Raw genomic sequence first — 26,922 nt, 5'->3', positions numbered from 1 at the left:
AGTAACACATTTAGAAATCATAATCCCACATAACAGTGACACTCTTATTTTACAGCGTGTACATCAGTTTTTACAGCCACAGAAAACACGGATTTTTCTAAAGAGATTTCCCAAATTTAACTTTCTGAAGTTTAGAAATATAAAAAAAATTTATTCTCAAGGAACTGATTCTCATCTGGTGCAAAAAACCAAAATATGAACATTTCTGAAACACAAAGCCACAATATAGCATGAAGTTACAATTTATCATGTGAACAGCTGTGTGCAAACATGAAGCAACTAAAAAAGTAAAAAATACACATTATATGCATAACATTTATGAACAGGTTTTTCATTAAATAGCCCTAGACCAGCTTGTTATATTAAGCGCCATTTGATTTGCAGCATGCTAACACAAAGCATTGTTTAAAGGGATGCATATTTTAAATGTATACACTGTAAACTGAAGATCCACCTCCAAACTCTAGTGGCAGCGTATTTTTCTGGTTAAATACTGCATATATACTTTCTTACAGATTGAAAATGCATGTTTATAGTATGGTAGAGACTTCTGTAAAGGGCTGATTAAAAGGTGCAATTTCATGTCTATATGGAAGATTTCACATTAGGAGGTAGGACGACACTCGTCATACCAGTTAAGAACACTGCCCTAAAGAGCTTCTAAGTGCTCTGAATGTTAATTAACAAAATCTGACACTTTTCAAGTCTGTTTTCAATGGGTTTTTTTAGAGACGGTTTTAAAGTAGCGAGGAAAAGAATTGAGTGTTGGGTCACAACACTATGAGCTGCATCCGTTTTAGCCTTGAGGAAGAAAAAAGTCAAATCCAAAGTTAATTTTGTTCTATGTGCCATACTGAACAACATTCAACTGGAGATTCAGATAAAAAAGGGAAATTATATACATACACACCTTTAACCCTAGCACCAGAACACCACCTCTGAGACCATAACATAATGCTATATTTTAAACATCATATCCTGCAATGAAATAGGTTAGCAGCTTTGAAACCATTAAAAATTTCCTTGTTGGACCTAAACTAATACAGGAAACAAAAAAGTTTCCTAATGAAATGTCTTTTTTTAAAAGAACCCCCCCCCCCAGATTTGACCAGTTCTGGAATTTAATTCCTAGGCACGATTTAAAAACATCATGATCAAGTAACTGGCTAATACTCTCCTTTCAAAACTGCACAAGAAGTTAAGACGCAGTCGCCTTTGCAAACAGTTTGTAAATAACCCCACCATGTATCTGAACTGTGTTCATATTGGAGACAAACGCTGTTACTGACAAAATGGGTAACACAATCACCTTGCTTTTGTCTTCTATAGCTTAACGACGTGTAATACTATTAATTTAAAGACATTCATCCATCTTTCTGCAAATTTAAGACATTCATCCATCCTTCTGCATTCTATAGTGCTCTTTAGGTTCTGATAAGCAACAATCATAGGGCTATGAGATCCCCTGTCAACCCTAATACTTTTAAGACTTTTAATACAAAGAATGTAAAGTTATGATTTAATATCAAGCTTTGAAACCAGGAGAAACAGTTCATGAGATATTTTTTTTCCCCAATTAGCATATCACAGTTTCTAAATTGCTTCCTTCTGGAGATCATATTATGGCCTCTTTGTGGTGCCTCATTATATGCTGATTTTTTTCGGATGGTCTACGGAACCCCTTTTTGCAATACTCACACCTATGTGGATAGTCCTTTGTGTGTATTGATATTACGTGTCGTTTAAAGCCTGACGCATCCGTAGTGCTATATTCACAATACTGGCATTGATACACTTTTCTTCCACTGTGGGTCTTCATGTGCTTCTTAAGTTCGTTCTGCTGCCTAAATCCTCTTTTACATCTTTTGCATTTAAAAGGCAGGTCCTTGGTGTGAACTGAGAGGATATGCCCGCTAAGTACAAAAGGATCTGACGTTTTAAAGTCACAGTGTCTACACTGATGTATTTTTTTACCTTTATGGGTTTCACTATGCTTTTTGAGCTCAGATGGACGATGGAAGCCTTTTTCACATACCTCACATTTGTGGGGAAAATCCTTTGTGTGAACTGAAATAATGTGTCGCTTCAGATCACTCGAATTGGTGCTCTTATGGTCACAATGTGGACACTGGTGAGTCTTATGCCCTTGAAACAGTTCTGTGTGCTGCTGCAGTTCTTTTTCATCTGCAAAAGCCTGGGGACAGTGCTCACATTTAAACGGTAGATCAGTCCCGTGTTTGGTTTTGATGTGAGTTTTCAGGTTGGACTGATCAGCACACCTGAAGACACAGTGCTGACACTGGTATGGCTTTTCCCCAGTGTGGGTCCTCATATGCTTTTTCAGCTCCGACGGGTGACGGAATCCTTTCCCACATTCCACACACACATGAGGGAAGTTCTTACTATGAACTGCAAGTAGGTGTCTATTGAGTAGTCCCTGCTCTGCAGTTTCATAGTCACAATATTTGCACTTGTGTAGCTTGGGCTCCTTGTCCCTCAGTATGAGTTTGTTAGAACTCAATGGGCTTGCTTCTCTGTATCTTCTTGTATATTCTGTGAACTCATGCGTTTTATCAACTTTATTTATAAGTTTATGGCTTTCCAGATGATTGTGGAAACTTACTTTTTTGTTAGTCGTAAAGTCACAGTCTGTACACTGGTACTTCTTCTTAATCATATGATCTGGATGATTCTTCATGTGCCTTTTCAAGAATCCTCTGGATTTAAATTTTTTCCCACAAATATGACAAGGGTAAACTGTTAAGGGCTGTCCATCAGGACCTATTATAACAGCTGTTTTTAAACAAACAAAAACAAGTTATGAAGGAAACAAACTTACTGATTAAGAAGTTTTAAATCAGCCAACTGCTGCTCAGAGTCATGCACTTACACTCGCAGCGGACAGAGAATGGTTCAGTAGTTTAAAAACAACCAATCCACAGCACCTATAGTTTACGTAGCTTTGTTTTAGAAACTGCTCAAACAGACCAGCAGCATCATACATGCAGTGAATATATCCATGAGTAGGCTTTAATAGCTTGCAAAATTCAAATGAATTGCACCAGCCCTGAGTGTACTGACTTGGAACAGCAAAAATGATAACATTTTCTATTCGCAGAACTGGAGGGGGGAAGGACACAGGAAATACGCAAATCATCGTTTGTGCTTTTTAATTCTGCTTCAGCTTAAAAAAAACAGAAGAAAAGGAATAGTAATACAGGAGTAAGTGCCACTCCGTGACAATATGCATAACCATACAGTGTTTACCTGTTTGCCATTGCCTGGCCTCTCCTCTCCTCCTTTTCTTGGTTTTTTGTTTTAGCACTCTATTAGTGCTAATGCTATCACAAATCTGCAGGTATTGTGTTGCATTACCGTTTTTGTTTTCTAATCGTGTATCCAAGTTATTTCCTAGAAACAAAAATCAGACACCATAAAAAACCTTAAACAACCTTTTTCTTTGGGACTGGTGACTGGAATTGCACAGCAGCATATCTACTTTTCATAATGAACATACATAAGAGTGCCAATATAAAGCACTACCTATCTTTGCTGGCAAGAATCAAGAATGTCATTGTTTCAATACTGATTAATTTTCAAATCTATTCCTTGATTTCTCACACTTCTCAATGCATTAATTTCTTACAAGTTATGCTGTTTCCATTCAACTTGGGTTTTCTTCTTAACAACTGCATTATCTACATTATTAACTAAAAAACTCTAATACTGAACCTGGCAGATCCTCCCAATTTCCCCACCCACTCTGAAGGCCTACAACACATCTATAATTGTTTTCATTTCAAAATAGCAAAGAAAGACTTTGGAGCCCTTCAATATATACTTTATGGATAATTTTTTGCATTAACAGATTAGAAGAGCTGACCCATAAACATACATATTCTCAAAGACAGCGAGTTAGCTTTAATGCTGAACCAAGCAGTTACATGTTCTTACCTGCCGCTTGACCATCTTCGTATCTTCTGGGTAACCTTCTTTCATCTCCTGCAGAAAATGGTATTTTAGTCATTATAAATTAAAACTCTTTTTTTTAAATACAATGGTTTTGAAAGTCTGATAAAGAGAGAAAACTAACTCAGCTAACACGTAACTGCTTAAATGCATCCAAACGGAGATGTGAAGTTCATAGTGAGTTCAGTACTTTATAATTATGAGCCCCAGGAAATAAAATCATATCTTTCTGAATAGCTAATATCTACTGAAGCTGTGTTTGCATTTGACTGTCTTTCCTGCTTTTCAAATTAATATGTTTGTTTCTGCAAACTTTTAACCTCATATATAACCTTAGATACCAGTCCAGAAACAAGGTTATCTGAAATCCACTATTTGTTCTTGAGATGGAAGCACTTTATCTTTCTGGAGTATAACTAGGCAGATAAGAAGACTTGTACCTTATCAGCCACTCAGCACCTATCTACATGAGGCACTGCACAGTCTGGAGATGTAGAAGTAACACCTTAAGAGTATATTCCTCACTTTGGATTGAAAGTGGTTACTGCTATGTGCCAAGGATGTGTAGCTCTAAACCACTTTATCAGCCCAACTACTGTGCTTACAAATATCACACCAATGAATTTTAACTAATTTGCTTACATACACCATGGATGACCCCACACCCTCATAATGCACATCTAACATGCCAAAATCCAAGGAAAAAAAAAGGAAACAAAAGAATATTTAGAATTTGCAAGACATCCTGAGAAGATGCTTCTACTACCTGAAGGATGGCTAAAGAGAACAAACTGCCCTCTTAGCAAGACTAACAGGTTTAAAACAGTTATATAAACTGAAATTAGGAACTCTTCTATACACTTATTCCTCCTATTCCCTTTCTGAAGTTCCTTCCCCTTCCTCCCAGCTATGGTGAAATACTTAAGGCTGTTCTTAGTTTTTAAGATCTTCAACAGCCAACTTAACCATTAACCCCCATGCATTCTGTATATCTGAGCTGGAATCCAGAACAGTATAAAAATTCTCCTAACAGCTTTCCCTTCTACTCCATAAAGCTCAGCATACAGCAATTGATTCATTACATCCAAGACAATCAACTCCTCAGGCAATCTGTAACTGTTTGACAGATCAGCACTGGGAAAACACAATAGTTTTCTTCACACTGAACTGCAAAAAACCCAAGGACCTTGTGTGTAAAAGGTCATGAACGATGTCAAGATGAGTTTTCATATCAGTTCATCAACTCCACTAACTGACACTGCTAAAAGATCAGAAGGAGCTGTTTCCAAACCTTTAGGACAAGGTGAGAGATTATCACATTTGCACAGAGATTCTGGAGAGTAGACCAGGGAGGAAATAATGGAAGGGATTTTCAGAGAAAGCATACAGATTCCTACCGTAAGCAGCAGCCCAAGCAACAGGGACAAAGGTTTTATTCACGCTGGAGTCTTCGAGCTGCGTGTCTGGAAGTGGCGTGGCTTCTTCTTCACCTACAATGACTTCCATATAAACTTCATCTGCTATTTCAGCACAGCCTAGATTAAAGGAGAAGAATAAATCTTTAGCTTGATTCTGCTCATCCTAAATCTTCCTTCAGTGAATTTGCTCTACTTTGATTGGTACTAATTACAAATTACTTTTCTTCCTTTGGCATTTAGAATCACCACTTCCCTTAGCTGGCCACTGTTTACTCAGACATTCCTTAAAGAGAGAAAGCAGGTATCAATAAACACAAATCCAAACCAGATACCTACATAAATTCAAATATACAAACCTCAAACCTTGTAGCTGATGACATTTATTTACCACTTTGCCTGAAAGCTGATTAAACGGGGCAACTGACAGTAGGTAAGCAGAGAAATGAGAAATTTGACTGACCTCGTTAACTTCATCCATGGACATGCTAAATTTACTATTAACAGTGAAATGCTTGCATACAGTATGTGCAAAGTGCATTTATCCACATCACTTTAATTATAGCCTCTTTTTTATTTTTAGGGAAGATGAGCTTAGTTTTCTATCACTTCAGGCTGAAGAATCCTTCAGAAAAAATAAAGACATCCTTGGGAATGGTGTTTATAGTGTTGTACAAAACAGCATGAGAAACAAAAATGTTTCTTATTATGCTTACTAATATCTTCATCTTCCTGAGAAGAGTCCTTCACTGCCATGTAAACCATTTTTTCTCGCTGCATTCTACCAACACCTCCTTGTTCAATTACTCCAGCTACAGAATGTCCATTGTGAAAGTCGCTCTCTGTGACGATTTCTGTCCCACCTTTAATAAAAAGAAGTTGAACACATTAGGTACATGTGAACAAAGCCACTGTGCAGATTAATTTCAGATTTAAGTATGTTCTTCTTACGTACAACAACGCTATTTCATAAAACCCCAATTAAATGTTTTTACATCCATGTCTGCCACAAAATCATGCAAGTCTGGAATTTTGGAGCAGGTAAGGAAAAAAGGTCTTTCAGTGTGTCCTGATAAATTCAGGACTGAACAAGCTCTACCCAAGAAGGATCAAGAGCCTTTATGCCTCTAGCAGTGAACTGAGGCACAACTGGGAACACACATCTGCCCACACCCCCAAAAAATTGACTGAGTCTCATCTTGCTCCAAACACAATCTTTAAATTCTCTTGAGATGTGAGCAGCCAAATTCTTACACCTCTTTCTCTCCCAAAATCCCATTTATTCACTTTGAAAGAACTGATTCTTAGGTAATTTTCCCTCATCACATGGGACCAAGTAGCACTAGCTTCTTCTGGGGTCACACTTGTCAAACCATGAGAGAGTAAATGTCATTACCAATTACTTCAAGAATAAGAACATTATCTAGAGGGAAAGACTAGCAGGGATGTAAGGTGATGCACTGAATCCCTGGAGACAACACAATCCAAAAAGTAACAGTTGAAAGAAGGAAATGAGAACACGGCCCACACGGTCTCGCTCCATGTGACTAACAAGCTTTGGCTCACTGACTTGAACGGAGGCAAAAGAACGAGCTCCAACCTGGAATTTGATATCGATGCTTGAGTCACGAGAGAAGTGGCAGATAAATATTGATGCTTAAGTCTTCTGTGCATCTCAGGGGCTGAACAGATAATAAAGAAGTAGAGAAGCTGCACCTATCTGCAGAACAAGATAACAACTACACTAAGAGTTCTTGGTAGCTACTATGACTGGTCCTGATGGAAAATACTCAGCTAGGAAGACGAGTTCAAATTATATACATTGATCCTTCACTCCCTGTGTTTGTAAATAGCAGATTTTGCCAAACATCCTTCTTCCGACTAAATAAGCATCTCTCCCTCTGCAATCAACATGTGACATTTCAGTTTTCCCAAGCTAGATGAAAGCCGAGATAATATTAACAACACTGGGATGGATTATGTCTCTGTAGAATACAGTGTTTGGAGACTCTCATGCTTTTGAAGGCAATGGTGCTAAAAACAGACAGTTAAAGTAGCAGCTACTCCTATCAGTCATGCAACATAAGACAGATCCCAAGGAAGCAAAGGAAACACTTCATTATGACACTTTGGAACAGGTAGGGTAATTCTGAAGAATTACAAGAGAAATAATCTCCACTGCAAGATGCATATAGCCTGTGATGAAGTAGTCAAGAGCACGTCTTCAACAGCTGTCGCCACTGCACGGAGGGCAGGAAGCTGGGGGGCATATGAAAAGGTGAACTGCTTCTCAGAGAGAAAAAAACATAAAGGCGTCGTACAGCTAAGAATTTCCTGAAACAGCAGTTCAAGCCACTGGAAAAACTGCACCAGGATTGTTACTAACTGGAGTTTTCTGATATAATCTGTCATTCTGTCTCAAGTCCATGATTTTCATGGCATAGCCAGGCCAATGCTGCTGATCTATGGGAGATGAACTCCCTTCTCCACTCCAGGAATAACAGTCAGGCTGATCTGTTCTGTAAATGGCTCTGGGACTCCAGGCCGGGTATGTTCCAGTGCCTAAATGCAAAGGGTAAAGTGGAACAAGACAGAGGTTTGAGCTCTCGTGACTGTAAAGGAGACTCTGCTTTTAGAAGTTACGAAAAACAGAACATGGGTTAGCTGTACGGCTGCTTACAAAGCCCTTGAAGGGCTGGATCTTCCTTTGCAGGAGAACTGCAGAGCAATTCTGAGTTTCTTTGTTAGGTTTGGAAATGACTATGTCTCTACAGCCCCAGCAATCTTCCCCACCAAAGATTGTTCAATGACTGCAATCCACTCTAGAAGCTTTCCAGTGCTGACAGAGTCTTGCAAACACTAGAGAGAAGCAAGAGCTGAAAAACAGCCGCAGACAAACAGCCAGTTCTATATTTGGGCTTTGGTTGCCTGAAAATAAATACTACTAATTGAAAAAGAACTCAAGATTAATACAGTCCCAGTGTTTACCCCATATGGGCAGCCTCCATAAATGTCACCTTCTAAAAGACATTCCAGTCAGTAGGTTACATGAAATTAAGAACAAATGAAAATTCCCTGAAATACTCCACACTACTGGAAGAATACACAGAATTTAACAGGTACCTATTTCGACATCATCTTCAGCTTCAGCTTTAAATATGTAGACTTTGATGACTTCTGAACCAAACCCGTCATCCTTAGCAACATCATCATTTGCCACCTCAGTGCTGATTTTCAAGGGAGTGCTTCCTATATGGTCCAATTTTTCTCCAACATCATCCACTGGAAACATAAGAGAATAAAAATGAGGTTCAAACTTATTTTTTAAAAGTCAGAGTAACCACTAGCATGATTTTCTCCACTACCATCCCCATGCACAGTAAAGGTTTCTATTCATGAACAGCCTTTACAAAACAGTTAATCTCAAGATACTAAAAAGAGATTTCAGAAGTTCAATACTCATTTTATTGCAACTCAGGAAATACAGCAAGAATTACAGAATGAAGAACACAAGAGGGAGCTTGTCATCAAAGAGAATGTGGTAACTGGTTATTTCTGAAAATGTAACATTGAGAAAGCAAAAATGTATCAATAAGTAAAATTAAACACCTATCAAAAATGTTAAAAATTAACCCAGAATTGCCTGTTACAGTCCAAGTCCTCCAAAATTTCACTGCTCTAAAATTTAGTAACTGAAATATGAAGAGTGATGACTTGGAATATATTCCCAATGGAAGAAGTCTGAATTAAAAATCTGACATCTTCACTCTAAAAGGAATTATGATTCTATCCCCTTTACCATTTGAAAACATATAAATTAAAGATTAGTGTATAATACTCAGCTGATTAAAAGATGCAATGACAACAAATGCATATACTAATATGTGAAGCTGACTTCTCATTCTGTATGTATGCAACTTAGTCGCCCTGAGTTTTTGGTCTATATATTCAAAATGCTCATTTTATTTATACAACAAAAATTCATTCAAACTATTACAAGTGTAGAAGTAACACTATTTTGGTAAAAAGGGTATTCACATAGATATCCATACATATGTATGCCCCAAATTCCCAATATGGAGTCCACTGAACTAAGCATCTCTCTGACATATGTACTGTCAACGCACTTCTCTTGGTGGATTAAATTAGCTCCTATGCAGATGGTCAGCACAAACCTGTGCAACTCAACACCCACTGAAATCCTATAAATAGGGGAGAATTCCACAAAATATAAACAAAACCTGAAATAAATACATTCCAGGGAAACAGCAATTTACTGCACATATAACACTGAAATATGTGCAAACTAGGTTAAAGAAAATAAATCATTTGAATTGTTATCACGGTGACAATGTTTCCCAACCAAGAACACAGCCTACTCAATGAGGACGCTGCAGGCTCTGATAACCAAGGAAAGGATGCCTACAGTGCTTCCCAGTGCCCTCAGTGCAGTGGTGACTGCTCTTGAAGAGCTGCTCTTGACTACTTCAGGCTACAGCCTGGAGCCCTGCGGTAAACTGGAGTTAGTTTAAGCTTCTGTTAAAGAACCTGCTAGAAAAGGAGCAGATGCCCCTCCTGCAGCAGGGCAGGAATCCACCACAGCAATACCAAACTAAGCTCTTCCCACTCATGGAGAGGATTCCACAGAAACACCTGTCCAACACTATTTTTCATCCCCACACTGAGGAACCTTGTTTCTATTTCACATCTCTTGGACTGCACCAGAAGAGTACAGAAGTTATTGAGGACAGAACCAGATATAATAATAATGTAGATACAAATAAGTATTTGGTTCTATTTTAGAACCTCTGAAAATTCCATATTTTGATGAAAAATAGGTGGACAACTTTAAAAAATGCTACACTGTAGCAGTTTGGTTTTGTTAATAAGAGATTAATTACATTGCTGAAAAAACATTAAACTTGAATCAGTAGAAAAAAAATTTCCTCAAGAGAAGAGTTTGGGGTTTGGGTTTCTTTCTAAATATAAATTGATTCTGGCAATGTCAACACCTTCATCTGTTGGAAGGTGACATGTACTGCATGGCCTTCATGTCACCTTGCAGGACGAGAACACTAAGAATTACGAACACTACAGATAAGAAAGCCACACAGTGAACATGGCACATTCCTTTGATGCTTAAGTTGACCAGCATCAGGTTATCAGTACATCTTTATATCCAGCATGGGGGTGTTACTGCATCTGCTAACGGACATTTTTTATGCTGCCAGAAAGGAGTTATTAGAAGACAGGATCTTGTATCCTCTGCTAAAAGGAAAAGGGAAGATGCTAAAACCTACTTATCTTGGAAAAAGTATTTCTACATATTTACTATGTTTGAATTTATTGAAGACCATTTTCTCTTCTGCATGGTTTTTATAGAAGTTTCTTATCTATATTCTTTAAAGTGATACACATACACTTTGTTCTAGTACAGTGAACATTTCCACAGCACATGAGTCTCTGAAAGACTGCAGGTAACAAGGTAGGAGTGATACCATCAACAGCTGTATGACCAGACATGCTGCCAAAATGCAGAAAGAATATTTAAAGGCTGAGTGAAAGAAATCACCAATTGTAAGCTTTTACTGTAATTTTAGAATGGGTAGGTGGAAGTAAAGTTATTTTCAAATCTGCAATTCAAGCAACACCTATTTCTTCTAAACTCATACATTTTATAAACTTAACACATTATCAGTTTAACCTGGAAAGGAAACATTTCTGTACTGGAAGGTTATTTAACAATGGCAACTTCCTAACGAACAGCTGAGTAACCACATGTATGTGGTAATAAGTTTTCTTTATGGCAAAAATCTCCAACTATTTAACTACTATTCAGTGACAATGAGTGTACACCACTATATATCTGGTGAAAGAACATAAGGAAAGCCATGCAATTTTAGACAGTTGCCTTACCAGGACATCAAGCTGCAATGCAGCAAAAAACACAAAGAAAAAAGGAGGATTTTTTTCAATTTTACCATTTTATAAGAATATGCATATTCAGCCAAAAACATACAGTAAAATACATGAACAGAGCATGGATGCTCACAGGCTGTATTTTAATTAAAGCCCCAAATCTTCGGTATCCTTTAAAACCATAGGGAGCCGTGGTTACTTCCACACCACCAAGCACCCTGTGTGTTTTCAAAGGTCTTCAGTCTCTACAGCTTAAGCTAAAGTAATGGAAATGTATCAGGAAGCCTCTGTACCCAGGGCCTCTGGAATCACTTTTCTAAAAGAAAAAAATATCAAAAGTGTAATATAACAAAATCTGAAAAATACAAACTGGACTGAGAAAATGATACTGATACAGGCTGTCATTTGTAAGATGTTGCCTCTTGTTTCAAATACCTCAGCAACAAAAAGACATTGAATCGCCAATTGCTATTGCTTAAATTGCTGTCTTACACAAAGTACACTTCATGGATTCAATCTACTTCTTAAACACATTTAGGTAAGGGGAAAACAATAAACAGAGCAGGACACGTGTAATCTTTGTCAAGTTCCAAAATAGTAGGACTATTTAAAAAAACAGATGGTAAAATATTCTATTGTCAAAATAATACAACTTCAATCACAGACTGCTAACCCATCAGTGTTAAATTATCTGATGACTTTTCCCAGTGATAGTTCTCAGGAACAGGAATGCTTACTTTAGGTCAATGGCATATGAAAGTGTCTTCCAGATTTGACTCATCCGCCAGAAGCACTACATATTAATATCTCGTCACTTAAAATTAACTGAAAAAACACAACAGAGAACCTTCATAAATATATGCTGAATCCTCCTAAATAAACAAGGTTTAAAGGAAAACTCAGCACACTTCCAATTTTCAACTTACCTTACTTCGCTGTTTTCAGGTGTGTGATGTCCAGATTCACCGTGGATTGCCAGCTCCCAATTCATGTGATGCCTCAGCATGCACTATGCTGGTGATATCACACCCACCATAGGAGCCCGTAGGGATAACATGAGGGCAAGATAAGTCCCATGGTTTTACATTTTTAAATCGTTTTCTAATGTCTGATGTACTTATTTTATATCCCATAGGTTACAATATAGGAGTACTAATATAAAATGTTTAGCAACTTATGTAACACTGTATTGTAATATACTAAAAAGGAGGTGGTGGTGGAACAGTACCTTACCCCTAAAGGCCAGCTCCAGTGTTGTTCTTTGGTGGGTATGAGGTCACCAACATAGTGCATGCAGGGCCAGCACACGGATCGGGAGCTGGCAATCCGCTGTGGGTCTGAATATCGCAAACCTGAAAAACAAAAAAAGGGTATGCTTTAAGCTACATGTGTCCTAACTCCTCCCTGGCAAAGGGGGGTGCACTGCTCCTAATTTTCCCATCTCGGTGTGAGATGGGACTGGATTCACGATCCCCACATTTGCATTCAGAATTTCCTTTTTAAACAGGTATTCTGGATATTTTAAACAAGAGATCGTGCATATCCCATGGCATACGTTGGGAACGTATCAGAGAAATATTTAAGACTTAAATCACCTTCTAAAGCTGATTTTAAAAAGCTGAATTCGTCTGCACTGAGAGAGCAGAATGGTGACAATCTTCTAGTGTAAATTTCCTATTACAAAATCATATGCAGCTGATTTACACAACTGTCAAGAGACACTTCTTATCTTCCAAGGAGTATTTACACAAAAATATAATTACCAACAGTGTCTAAAATAACTACATGGCAATGTCTTAAAACGGTGATAAATCAGCTTTCAGTATATCTAAACTGTAACTCCCAACAAAAGAGTAAGGCCAGTTAAAATACCACACTCAGCTCAGCTTCACACCCTAAAATATTTGTGTTCCACAGAACAGCTGGTGGTATTCGCTAAGAATATTATCTGTCGGCTTATGTAAAACCACCCTTTCTAGATGCTAGATTTCATTAAAACACAGCTACTTATTTTGAGATTCTTATAAACTATCATTTTGATGTGGTTTACATTATAAAAAAGTTAAACAGTTCATATATATTTATATACACACCCCAAAAGAAATATGAAGGTAACTTTCTACAGTATCTACTGAACATCTGACAATTTAAAAATGTAAGTAAATAAGAGGTGTTTTAAACTGCTTGATAAACTAAGCATTTATCTATTCCACACGACAGATGATCTGCACGAACATAACCATTCAAGGCGAATTTAAAGACATTTAAAACCCAAACAAACTTCCCCCAACTGTGTAAGATTAATTTTTGCTGAGAACAAATAGCTAGCAGGGATTTTGTTCTGTCAAGCTGCCACTCCCAGCATAATACAGCCTCAAAACTTAGCAGAGGCAAGAGAATTCATCTTTATCAATGATCTGGATGAGTAGACTGAGTGCATCCTCAGCAAGTTTGCTGACACCAAGCTGGGTGGGAGGGTTGATTTGCCTGAGGACAGGAAGGCTCTGCAGAGGGATCTGGACAGGATGGATCAATGGGCTGTGGCCTATGGTACGAGGTTCAGCAAGGCAAAGTGCTGGGTCCTGCACTTAGGCCACAGCAACCCTGTGCAACATCACACGAGTGAGTGGCTGGAAACCTGCCTGGTGGAAAAGGGCCTGGGGGTGTTGGCTGAACCAGCTTGTGCCCATGTGGCCAAGAAGGCCATTGACATCCTGGCTTGTATCAGCACCAGTGTGGCCAGCAAAAATAGGGCAGAGCTTGTCCCCCTGTTCGACACTGGTGAGGCTGCACCTTGACTCCTGGACTCACTTTTTGGCCCCCCACTACGAGAGACATTGAGGTGCTGGAGTGGGCCCAGAGAAGGGCAACAAAGCTGGTGAATGGTTTGAAGAATAAGTCTGATGTAGAAAGACTGAGGGACCTGGAGTGTTTAGTCTGGAGAAAAGGAGGTCTGGGGGTACCTTCTATAACTACCTTAAAGGAGGCTGTACTGTTATGGGGGTTGGTCTCTTCTCCCAAGTAAAAAGGGACAGGATAAGAGGAAACGGCCTCAAGTTGTGCCATGGGAGGTTTAGACTGGATATAAGAAAATTGTCTTTACCAAAAGGGTTGTCAGACATTAGAACAGGCTGCCCAGCCAAGTGGTGGAGTCTTCATCTCTAGAGGTATTTAGAAGTGCAGATGTGGCCTTTACTGACACGGTTAAGTGGTGGACTTGGCAGCACTGGATTAACCGTTGGACTTGCTAAACGTAAAGGTCTTTTCCAACCTGAATGATTCTGTGATTCTATGACTGCCTCAATTTATCTAAAATGATTGCTTAAAATTCTCAACAGTGTAGCTTCCAACCATGAGTATTCAGGCATATCATGATGAGATACATATATATATACACATATAAACCTAATTTGCTGAAAACTAGGTCTCAAACTGGCTTTGAAACATTGCAAAAGCCATTGACAGGCTGGAGTACATGTGACAAAACTATGAATGTACCAGACACAGCTGGAGTTATCAGGTAACTGTTACTGAACATTTAAGATGCTCTTGTCTAAGTGCAGCGGTCACCATTATCAATCAAACTTATCTATCTTAGAAGGAATTCCAAAGATGACTTTACTTACAATTACAAAGGTGCAGTTGGAAATACCGCAGTTACAGAATACAACTCATCGTAAGTACTCTGTCAGAAAGGAGGAATTTTTTCAGTGAAACAACTGACTTTAAAAATGGTGTTGCTTCATTTACAAACACACAAGACTTTTTCTGTTGTAGGTATAATTTGCTTTTAGGTTGAGGGCTTTTTGGTTCTTTTTCAAAACAAGGCCCCATTTTTACTACTATTAGTGACATATGGCATTACAATAATGATGAAATGATAAAAAATATTTGCTGTCCATCCCATATTGAACAAAAAAGACCAAAAATGTATTTTGCATAAGGGACATAAATGATAAGAAATCTTGAGATCATTACAATCACCAATCAGTCATGTCCTCTGTCTTGAAAGTTGCATTAAATGCAGCTTGCTGTGAACAAGCTGACACTTTGACACACTTGGCATTGCCATTTTTTTAACGTTGCTTCTGACTAAATAAAGCCTGGTTTGACTTACTCACATTTCAATAACTCATTTGCAGAAGTCAAAAATCTAAAACTATCATACATTTTATCAAACTCATGTGACAATAAAACCTTTGTGTATAACTTAATCCCTGAAGAAATGTAAGACACCTAAGGTCCTTTCAGTAGATCTCACTCAATAAGTAGTATAAGACCATACAGTTTCCTCAGAGTTGAATGCTGCATGGAAAGTGAAATGAGTAGCTACTTTCCAGTGTTACAGAGCCAATCAATTAATACACACAACCCCTCAATGTCAAGTTCAGTCCAGAACACCACAACATACAATAAAATGCCCATTTTCATTTGTAATACAGCTAAACAAATATTTTGTGGGCACGTAAGAGAAAACTATGTGTCAAGTATCTTAAAAACTGACTTCTTTGTTGGAGCCTATTGATTAAACCCAACACATTATTTTTACAACAATCCATGTAACACAGTAATATACCTGTGTATTTACAAAAAAAAATCATATTATACTAAAAATAGGTGGAATGTTTAACTTTGCAATGTGTTTGTCTTAATTTTCAGGAATATCTAGTTTCAGAAACAGACATAACACACACATTCACTCAACAGCATGAATGTCATTCTTTTTCTTGATGTATAAATGATAATCATTTTTTTCATCATGAAACCCCAAATCCAGACACCAAGAATTAACTGGGTGACAGACTATTATTTGAGAGTCCCAGTACACAATGCAGCAAGAACCAGTTAAGAGGAACTTCTCCCCACAGACCACTTTCACTTCAGATAATCTCTTGTTCATATCTACCTCCGTTTAACTTACAAGATATCATTAAGTAGTCCTCAGATGTGCTCTTGCCATCATCATCGTCTTCTGTTTTTATAGTCACTGTGGAGCCAGGAACAGTACCAGCTGCTTGAATGACTGCTTCAGAATCTGAGTTCGTTACGAGAACTTCTTCTGAAACCATTGTCGGTGAGTTGGCTCCTGACACAGAGTCTTGCACCACATGCTCCAAATGTCCATCAGGACCCGTTACAAGATCAGCCACAAAAACCTGATCGGGAACTCTAACAGTTTCTGTTATTAGATCAGAAGTCAAAACATGATCACTGGTATCTAAAGCTTCTTCAATAGCAACATCAGCTTCCAAAACAGAATCGGGAACAATTACACCTTCTGTTACAACATCAGTTTCAGTGATGATGTCAGGTCCTTGGACAACTTCAGCTGCTAAGCCATGATCAAGAGTTATTCCATCATCGGTAACAACATCAGACACCAGGACAGCTTCAGGAACTGATACAACAATATGGTCTCCATCAATATGAGCAGTGCCAGCCATTCCAGCCACTATGAAACAATCATGAGCGAGGAGAAAAATGTTAATATTATTGCATTAGCTATTAGTTTATCTGTGGAACAACTGTATAGAGAAGTTAACCACAGATGTACAAATCTGTTACTTTTCAACAAATCACAATTTGCATTTCACCTGATAAATTTTATCCAAAGCAGCCTGTATTCTTTAAATTAAGAAAAACGAAACATGCACTTCTTTAAGCCATTATGTGTCCCAAATTTAGGTTTTACAATGCTGATATGTTAAAAATGACAGGCCAGCTGGCAACTGCATCTTTTATTTTTTTTTAACCCCAGTTAGAAAATATTTGATTACAGTAGTAACTTGCACCTTCACAGAATTCTTGCATGACATGGGAAGTGTGGTGACAATACATTAATTGCTGTTACAGCACAAGGACCCCCATCCTTTAGACTGCATGGGCCTTGACAGAAAAATACTCAGCTGTATGCAATACCTGTAGTACAGTTTCCAGCAACTTGACACATTGCAAGAAATGGCTCTAAGAAGAAACCTGTTTTTCATTAACAGACTTGACTAGCCAGTCACATTTACACACTACTTCTCTATACATAAAAAAGAATGCAGTGAAATATTTTAACACACACATAAACAGAAGTTTCAATCTTAATGAATAAAACATGCAAGAAAATGGTTCTGATCAGAATGAAAAAAACTTATTCAGCATTGTACTGCAAATGGAGTTATATTGGTACACTGAGGGATGTTAATTCACGTTAGAACAAATACGCGGTCCCTCCCAATACTTGAGGACTGTCATCTCTTGTCATAATGCAGAAATGGAGGTCCACAAAAGAGTGGAGATTTCTTGGTGTCCTTTTTCTAAACCTTCAGAATTGATGAGGTTATTCAGCACTGCTTAATTAGGAAAATAATTTAGAATCAAGTTTTCTTACATCAGCACAGTCCCAGGACTGATGTTCTTTACAGAAGACTTCTAAGCACATGTGAAATGCAGATTTAGCTAAATTCGTAAACTGTTATCTACATAATGTTATCTGTTCTCACACAGACAGACATTATTACCCACCATTTACTGAAATACCCTAAAGGAGACACTGACCGACGCATGCACACAGAAGCTTGAATGCTGGTTACATCCTGTACTGGATGGTATTTACCTCTCCTGTATGTTGGAGATGTAACAACTAGTCAAGGTGATTTCACGATTTCAAGCAGAAGCACACATCCCACAAAACTAGTGAGCTCCAAATAACATTTTATGTCTCATCTAGAGCACTTTGGGCCTCAGACTTAACTTCCTTTCCCCTCCTCCACAGAATTACTTCAGTGTTTTGGAATAAGTGACTATTTCAAGACCAGCAACCGAAGTCTACAACGACATAGTATACGCCACTTACATCTTTTACTGTCTGAAAAACTCATGCAAATAGCAATACCATTAGTCAGCTCTACATCTTGATATTTATAAACATTTAGCAAACTCCTGAAAAAACAGTCTTGATTTTATTAATTATTTTTTAATAGTAAAAATGCTTACCGAAATCCTGCATAATCATAGTGTGAGGCATTTTGGATTCTTGTGTTTGCAATCCAAGACTTCCACCACCTGGATCCATAGTCAGCCGAGTTCATTCACAGACAACTGCAACAACAGCGAAACAGATTTTACATTAAACAATGTTATATTGTGTTCATTAGCTTTACTGGATTAACATGTCCCCCTGACAAACAGAAAGCAGCATTTATCAAAGGCTTAAAGAAAAAAGCATGTAGTACTTGGTACAATTCACTTTCATTTATTCTTTTGTTTTATATTTTTGAGCTAAAATCCTGAAAATGTTTCCATTCATAAGCAGTCCTACAGTAATAAAAAAGAATTACATGTGATTGAAACCAAACAAGTCAGTAATTCTTGGTCAGGACTTAAAAGTTGTTTTTTTTATACAAGTCTTTGGCTACTGCCTGGCCTAGAACAGTTGTGTTCATATTCTGTAGAATTTAAGTGGAAAGTGCTCCTAGTTACCCTTCAGCATGCAGAGGTACATGTTTCAACATCCTTTGTTTCTAGGAGCAGTAAACACAAGAAATGCCTAAGTTGTCAATTTCCCCACTGCAAAGTGAACATCTAGACATGTTTCCAGTTTTCTGAGACTGGAATCACCATAGCTTGGTAACTGACAGCAAAGATCTCACCTGCAACACCAACAGTAGGGTCAGGACAGGAACAAAATATAACACATTAGTAAAAATGAACCTTGTCACAGGTAACTTAGTATCTAAAAGCAGAAACTTTGTCAAGAAGTGAGTTAACTTTGCCTTAAACTGTATCTTGCTACAGAAGCAATACAAGTCAAAAGATCAGTGGTGTGTATACGCTCTTAACTAGGTACATGCCTTACTGTAATAACATGTATTAGCAACAGTGCACAAAGAAGACACTTCTGCTCTAGCCCTGTCTCTATATACTCTAACTAATTACCAAGACTGGTGGTTACAGTGTGTGGGGCTACACCAAAGGAAGTGGAGCACCATATTGAGAGCTATCATTTTTTTTTCCTAGTCTTTCACAATTTTGTATCTATCAGATATTTCAAAACAAATTCTAATATGTACATTTAACTGGATGTTATGTTTAATTACAGGTAATTATAAGTTTCAAAAACCTGCATCATGGACTACATTTCTGTGAACAAAATGCCCAAGCTCATTTCCCTTCCAGCGGCTGCATATGAACCCCCCTACTGCATGAAGAGTCTGACAGAAGGCCCAATAGAAAATTTAATCAGCCCTCAGTTAGATTTGCATGCACACTGCAGAACTACCCATTACAACACCCAACAGATAAGCACAAGAGAGGCCAACTCATTTCAATGTCTCCACTGCCGTGATCCTCACTGAAGAAACGACAGTGCTCAACAGACTTCAGGGCTGACACCTCTGTTCACCATTCCAGTGTCAGGACTGCATTATCCATATTGGTTGACATTTCATTTCAAAACTGTCAGGTTTTTCTAGAAATCTTATCTTCCAACACTGTCCCTTCTGTGCTGCCTCATTTCTGCTGCCAGGGAAAGCTGGTCCTATGCAGCTATCTGCAATATCCCTCTAATAGGAAACTGAGCTTTAAAAGCTACTGATAGAAAAAACCCACCAACTCTTGGTAAACTCCCCAGTTACCCTTTCACTGTTACACCTTCATCTTTCTTTTGTTTTTGACAACTGCTTTGCTGCTTTGACTCTTCTAATGCCCCTTAATGCTTTAGGGGCTTCTGTTTTCAGATTTCTCTTTTGTCAGACCTGCCTATTTTCTGCTATCATTTAAAATTACACCAGCTCCTCAAACCTTGCCACACAGCTATGTCAGCTTTACTCCGAGTTTTACTTCCAAGATTCTCACAGTCATTGAAATGCAATTCCAATTATTCCAATATCTAAGAATTTTCACACATGGAGAGTAAACGTTGAGCTTCTTACTGAACTCAATTTTACCAAGATCTCAATTTCTGGTATCACCTACCTTGAGGGTGCTGCATCTCTTCTGTAAGGTAGAGATACACAAACTTGCTTTCAGAGAAAGAGAAAGCATGTAACAGTTCTTTGACAGAGTGTTTCCATAAAACAGAGAAGGACAAAATAGCATTCCTCCATGTTATCTGCATTGCTACTAAATTAAAGTGTGTTAAAGTGTGGGGATTCCAAATTATTTGCAACTTGCTGCAACCCAGAAGACTTGTACACAATTTCTCAGTGGAGATGAAATCACTGCATAGAAGCAGCTACAGGAGCACGCAGAAGAAATCTCTAGCTTAAAAAAAATCTCTGTTGCACAAGACTAGAATCTACTTTTCTGCTCTCCCATATCCAAGAGCCAGAAATAAATGAAAGTATTACACACAAAATGAAGGTTTAGGAGTTGTAGGAAGTGAACACAGAATAAGAGCTCAAGTAAGAACCAGCTGGTGGGGATATGAACAGGGAAGTACAAATGCTTCTAAGAGCAAGCCCCCAAAATAGGGTACTTTCACTGCTGTAGCACCAACCTTGATTTTGCTCTTCTGAAACTCATAAAAATTTGACCCCTATCCTATTGCAAGAATGTCTTTAAGTCTGTGCATCTAAATCCAAAATACACTAGAAACTTCAAGTACTTTGTGGTGGTACTATTTGACAACCCTGCTGCAATGAAATATATCACAACAGACTTAAGCACTAACATAGTCAAGCAAGGTGAGTAACAGAATAAGCCAAGCTGTAATAAATGGCGTTAAGTGCCTGAAGTCTCTGAGACACTTTCAGGCTAGAACCAAATGACCCAGAGAGCCAGGACTTAATGCAACTCACACTATCGCGCTAATCCAGAAGTAAACCACACTGCAGTGGACATGACATTAATTTCTCTTAAACATGAAGCTCTATCAGTTACAGGCACAAGAGTCCACAGTAAAAGACCTAAAAAGTGAAGGGAGTCAATTACTACATTTATGGCAACACTTGTGGCTCACCAGAACTGACAGCGCTGGATCCTTGGCACCAAACCAAGTTGCCATTGTGAGGGAGATGCTGGCACTCTGTCAGTGCCTAGGGTCACGCTGCAAAGGGCTGACCCACAGAATCAGGTGGTCTCTACTGCGTCAGTCCAGCACCAGTCTGTGCATGGAAACAGAAGCTCCAGATGTTGTTCAAGCCAGGCAGAAGGCCACCAAGGTGAGATGATGTGAAAAGTCAACTGTAGTGCTACACTGCTTTACCTCCTTTAGCATGACTGTGTTAAATGCCTTCGCTCCAGCAGGTGATGCAGAATTCCTATTCTGTGCAGGCCACGCCACAAATGCAGGGTGTGTACAACTCTGTCTTTGGGGTTTTTTTATGTGGAAAAAATACAAAACAGGGTAACAAATAATCTTAAAGGTGAGAAATGTGGAAAACACACTCCATGCTTACTGCATCTTCATTGTCAAGGAAGGAACTGAGCAGATCATTCCTTCTTTTATACTCTTCAAATCCTCAAGCGAAGGAAGCAGAAGTGGTCCACAATGATGGTAATTTCAAGAAAAAGTCACGGATCCACCCCAAGGAGGTTTCAACTTAACTGAGAATACAAAAGAACCAAAGAACTTGTATCACCTACTGTCACTATCATCCTTTCCACATTGTCTCCATATAACATTTGATCAAACCTACTTCTCTCAAATAGTTACATCAGCAATACTAACTCCTGGGGACAATGACAACACTCTTCTTGCAAAGCCACAGGAATTCCCCAAAATAATTTCTCAATAGTGCCATAACAGAGTAAGTTAGGTCCATAGACCAGCCAGTACTATAAAAACACAAGTCAAATATTATCCATGAGGAAAATAGTCTAGGATTTAACTAACCCAATTCCACCCAGACAATCAAATTTCAATGTAGTTTTAGGTTTTGGCTAAAAATCAAATTATTTCACATTTGCAAGAATTACAGAGCAGTTCTAGAACCTTCATGCAGTGCTCCAGCACTCCTCAATTACAGACACAGCCATCTGAAACTCTTAGGGTAGCTAACAAATACTTGCCGTTACAAAATAATACACAGCTCTGGACCATGAATGCTAATTTAATATAGCAATTTCAGAACTAATGCAATCCTTAACAATTTCCAGCCTTCATACTCAGGTATTCCTTCTTTTTTTAAATGTAAATGGTTATGAAAAATTATCTTAAATTACATCAATCTTGGATTACAGGAGAACATGCTGGGCTTTCCTTTCTTCTCAATAAGCAGTCTAATTTGTTTTCAGGTTATACAATTAGATGCCCAAACCTATTATGTATTATTCTACACAGAAAATTCAATGCAAAGTAAGACTACTATTTTAACTTAAATTAGAATTTCTGCAAGGAAAGCAAATTATCACTAAAAGGAGTATTCTCCTAGTAGCTAACAGAGCTATAAAGTACAGCTATGGGATGGCACCTTCTGTGCATGTAGTACTATGAATACCTCAAACTTCCACTAAAACCAGAGATGGGTGATGACACACTAGCAAAGAACATGCTGAAGCTGTACCTCAGCTGATGCAGCTGGTATCCAACCCTCACTTAATCATACTCTTCTAAACCCTCAATGCAGACAAAGGACAGAGTTGCATTAACTACACAATCACCAATTTCTTTTTCAGATCTACTTTTGGGTCTTAAAGGAATGCATGGACAGCAAGAACCCCCCTTGCTGCTAATGCTGTAACAATTAACATCAGGTTATGCCCACGGTTCTCCTACAATTGGTTGTTTCTGCTCACAGATTTCAGCAGTGCAGATGATTCAGTTTCACACAATATATGCATGCAAATCCTATTACTGGAAACAGCAAAAAATGTAGTACAGTGATTAACTGTAGTTCTACACCATGTTATATACCCACACAATAGAATAAATGATTTTTCATCTTTTAAAAAGGACTGAGAAATAAGGCAGAAAGCCAAAATTTGGTATACAGTCAAAAGCCAAAACTTACCCATACCTCTTGCCTCTAACTACCAAGATCTCAAGGTTTTTTCCTCTATATTCTCCTTCTTCTTTGTGTATTTAAAGAAAATACCACAAAAATGCTCTACCAGCATCATTCACTAAAATAATACAATTTTACAACATTCTATTTTTATTATTTTTTTAAATTACAGCCTGCTATTTCATACCAGGAAGAAGCATATCACCATGAGATCCCAAAATGAAGAATTTCACGAATCAGTTACTAAACTGAGACTCCAGGGTAGCATCTCAAGCCTAAATTTTTAAAGTATGTATGTATCTGAGAATGGTTTCCTTTTCCTGAAAACCACAGCTCTCGAACTAGCTTCAGTTAGAAGCTATTCTGGTTCTTTATGCCAAAGCTCTTCCTTAAACAAGGCTCAGCTGAGACCAAGCAGTGAATTTTAGGGTAAAAAAGGGGGATATATAACCTCTTTGTCTCTGGGCAGGAACACTACTGTAAATTACTACTGTAAATGGTGTTTAAAATTTAAAATCAAAGGTAACATTTGGCAGTTTGGCATTACCTAAAAATACGTAACAGCAAAACTCAGCTTAGAAACTTGTAAAGGCCCAGGCCCTTATAACACTGCTCTTGGTATACACAGTGATTTATTCTTAAGTTTACTCTTCCCATAAAAATATCATAAAATAACCGTTCCTCTTTTAATTTTCTTTAAGAAAGCTTTCAAAAAGCACCCTAAATTGAGAAATCTTTATCCAAGCATTTTAAGGAGGGGAAAAAACAACACCTCAGCACTCCCAGGTTAAAAAGAAAAGGGTGTCGTTCCTGTACCCAGGGGTACAGTGGAGCGCCCAGTCACAATGCTGGCTTACAGGCACTGTTGGCATACTTTACATTTTTATAATATAACAAATATTTATACAAAATGCCAATTACAATTTAATAAATTTACACAAGAGTATGTACTTAATACAGTGTTTTACATCTCCTAAACAGTGTGACATCTTAAACATCCTTTTTTAAATCTCCCAACCCTGCAAATGCCAAGCATCTCCCCAGTTCACACATATAATTATTCCAGTATGTGCAGGGGATGCATTTGCACATCAAGCACATTTGCACGGTCAGCCCTTAAGCACTCCTTTAAAATAATGGGGTTTTTTCTAAATAATTATGTCCTGCTTACATATAATAAAGGAAAACACACCAGAATTTGTCTGCTGTTTCAAATATTTGTAAGCTGCTTATGACATTTTAATTAAACCAAAAGGACCTCGCTCAGATACAGTGATGCGACACAATAAACTTAGATGTAGCTGAAAAATCCAAACCAGTTGTTCTCTAATTCTCTTATATTCAAGTTCAAGAAGAATACAAAAGAATTATCCTCCCCTGAAGACACTTGAGGATTTTGGGGTTTCACCCCCAATTTTTAACACAGCAACCAACAGAAATGCAACGACAAACATCCTGCTTATGCAGAAATCTTCAGCAGAAGAACCCAACTGATGTAATAACGTGCAGGTTACCATAAGCCCTTCACAAAAAAAAAGACTGGGTATGAAAAACTAACATCTCCATTTTAAAGTCCTTTATTGTGTTCGCCTGTAAAGCATCCATGAAAACTTAGCACTCCAAATCCATTTAAAACGACAAAAGCAAAACCAGTGCACGAGATTGTGCCTTACTGCCCGAAAATGCGCTTAAGGCTCTTAAATAAATTAATAAAATAGAATTTACATCTACGTGTTACATCCACAGCCGTAACGGAACTTCCCATAATAGCGACCACGGGAAGAGAAGGGCGGCCGCCGCATGAAGCACCGCGCAGGGGCTGCCCGCGGCTCCAACGCCTGGACTCGCTATCCCGCCACTCCACCGGAGACGGCGGGGACGGCACCGCGCTGGGGCTGCGCGGCTGCGGAGGAGCGCGGAGCGGAGCACAGCGCAGAGCAGCAGAGCACAGCGCAGCGCAAGGCGCGTGCTCGCGGAGCGGGCGCGTCACCGGGCGGCGGGAGCGCGGCAGCGGGGCGGGCGGGTGAGCCCGCGGTGCCGGCCGGGCATCCCCGGTGCGGAACCTCCGCGCCCGCGAAATGATAGGCGGCCGGCAGCGGACCCAGGCACCCCGTCCCCGCCTGGAAGCGCCCCTCCGCGCCGCAGGGAAGCGGGAGCGGTGCCGCCGCGCCAGGGACAGGCGGCGGAGAAAGGGGTGGGAACGCGGAGACAAAGGAGCCCGCTGAGGGCGCAGGGCGGCGGCGCGCCCGCTGCTGGGAAGGGACCGCCGCCCCCCGCGGCCTCCCGTCGTTGCGGCGACCCCGTCCGTGACGCCGCCGCGCTGCTGCTGCTGTCCCGAGGCCCCAGATCCCCGCCCCGCCGCCCGCGGGCTCGGGCGGCACAGGAGCAAGGTGTCCCGCGGCGGGCCGGGAGGCGGGGATAACCCCTGTCCCGGCGGCGCGACGGCCCGCGGGGCCGCAGCCTTCCCCGCCCCGCCGGCCGACATCTTGTTTTCCGCCATTTTCTGGCCGCCCGCAGAGGCCCCTCACCCGCAGGGGTAGCTGGCGACGCCCGCACCATCCCGCCCCCCGCGGCAGCAACCGACGGCGGCCGAGGCTCACCGACCCAACCACCGGGCGGCCGCGACCGGGCCTGTCGGTGTCCGCGGTGGCGCCGGCAGGGCCCGGGCGCGGCCTGCGGCGCGGCCTAGCCGCCTCCATTGTGCCCACCCCCCGCCGGCCCGGCTCTGCCGCCTCGGCTCACCTGTGCGGGTCCCCGCGCCGGGCGGCCGCGCCGCGGGACGGGGCCCGGGGCGGGGGAAGGGCCGGGCCGCAGGACTCCGCCGCGCGGCGGCGGCCGGGCCTTGCTGTGCGCCGGGGCCGGGCCTGCACCAATCACAGCCTGGGCCGCGAGCGCGCGCGGCCTGCTCCCCTCCCCCCGCCGCCCGCTCGCCGCCGGCCCCGCCGCGGCCGCCGCACGTCACCGCGCGCCCCGCGCGCCGAGCAGGCGCACCCGCCGCGCGAGGCCGCTGCCCTTCAGCCTGTGCGCGGCGGGGAGCGCGCGGCGCGCTCTCGGCGGGGCGCGGGGCTCTGCCACGGGCACGGCAGCTCCCGCCAGGGGCGGTGCCCGCTGTCACCGTGCCCGCGGCTCCTGCCCCGGGGCAGCGATGGGCATCGGAAGCCGGCGCGGCCCGCCCGCACCGCGGTGCAGGGCACGGGACCGGAGCCAGCACCGCATCACCACCGCAACGGCCGGCGGGCGGTGAGAGGCACACAGCTGGGGAACGGGCTGGGTTGGAAGGGACCTAGAGCTCAGCCAGTTCCACGGGCAGGGACACCTTCCACTAGAGCAGATTGCTCCGAGCCCTGTCCAACCTGGCCTTGAGCACTGCCAAGGATGGGGGGGCCACAGCTTCTCTGGGCACCCTCACAGGGAAGAACTTAACGCTCATCTCAATCTGCCCTCTGGCAGGTTAAAGCCGTTCCCCCCTCCCCGTCCTGTCCCTGCCTTTAACTTCCTTCGAACAGAGATCAGCGACTGCTTTGGATGCGTTTTGCAAGTATCTTTAAGGCGTTTAACGTCCCTGAGTAGCAATCCTTTCACGCAGAATATCCAATCTGCTCCTTAGCTGGCCCATTGCAGACAGATCCTGTTATATTTACATGCTGGGTGCTGCAAAGGTGACGTTAGATCTCAGTATGCCC

General features: G+C 40.7%; 1 protein-coding gene across 6 annotated transcripts; it reads right to left on the bottom strand.

Annotated features, from left to right (window-relative positions):
- Positions 1–1,090: 1,090 nt before the first annotated feature.
- On the bottom strand, positions 1,091–26,095 carry ZNF711 (zinc finger protein 711). Of its 6 annotated transcripts, none has more exons than XM_061358114.1 (10): positions 25,982–26,095; positions 21,253–21,839; positions 18,288–18,392; positions 16,225–16,755; positions 8,508–8,666; positions 6,101–6,247; positions 5,367–5,504; positions 3,955–4,002; positions 3,268–3,411; positions 1,091–2,793 (listed from the first exon to the last, which is right to left on the bottom strand). In XM_061358114.1, exons 3-10 carry the CDS (start codon positions 18,364–18,366, stop codon positions 1,616–1,618), a joined length of 2,424 nt encoding a protein of 807 aa, XP_061214098.1. In that variant the 5' UTR covers positions 18,367–18,392; positions 21,253–21,839; positions 25,982–26,095; the 3' UTR covers positions 1,091–1,615. The 6 variants fall into 6 exon arrangements, with proteins under 6 accessions (XP_061214098.1, XP_061214099.1, XP_061214101.1 ...); XM_061358115.1 differs by lacking the exon at positions 25,982–26,095 and adding an exon at positions 24,965–25,244; XM_061358117.1 differs by lacking the exon at positions 21,253–21,839 and having other exon boundaries at positions 25,982–26,085.
- Between the last annotated feature and the right edge of the window lie 827 nt (positions 26,096–26,922).

The sequence above is a fragment of the Neopsephotus bourkii genome, unplaced genomic scaffold (genome assembly GCF_033783945.1).
Source record: "Neopsephotus bourkii isolate Nb327-2 ecotype Australia unplaced genomic scaffold, CSIRO-AGI_Nbou_v1 NB_936, whole genome shotgun sequence".
In the NCBI taxonomy this organism is placed as follows: domain Eukaryota; kingdom Metazoa; phylum Chordata; class Aves; order Psittaciformes; family Psittacidae; genus Neopsephotus; species Neopsephotus bourkii.
This window is presented reverse-complemented; position numbering and strand designations above follow the sequence as displayed.

Coding starts and splice junctions, on each gene's coding strand:
- ZNF711 (XM_061358114.1), bottom strand. CDS start 18,366: ATGGATCCAGGTGGTGGAAGTCTTGGATTGCAAACACAAGAATCCAAA. Junction 6,248..8,507: donor TGAAGATGATGTCGAAATAG/GTACCTGTTAAA, acceptor TTTTTATTAAAG/GTGGGACAGAAATCGTCACA. Junction 5,505..6,100: donor TCAGGAAGATGAAGATATTA/GTAAGCATAATA, acceptor CCTTTAATCTAG/GCTGTGCTGAAATAGCAGAT.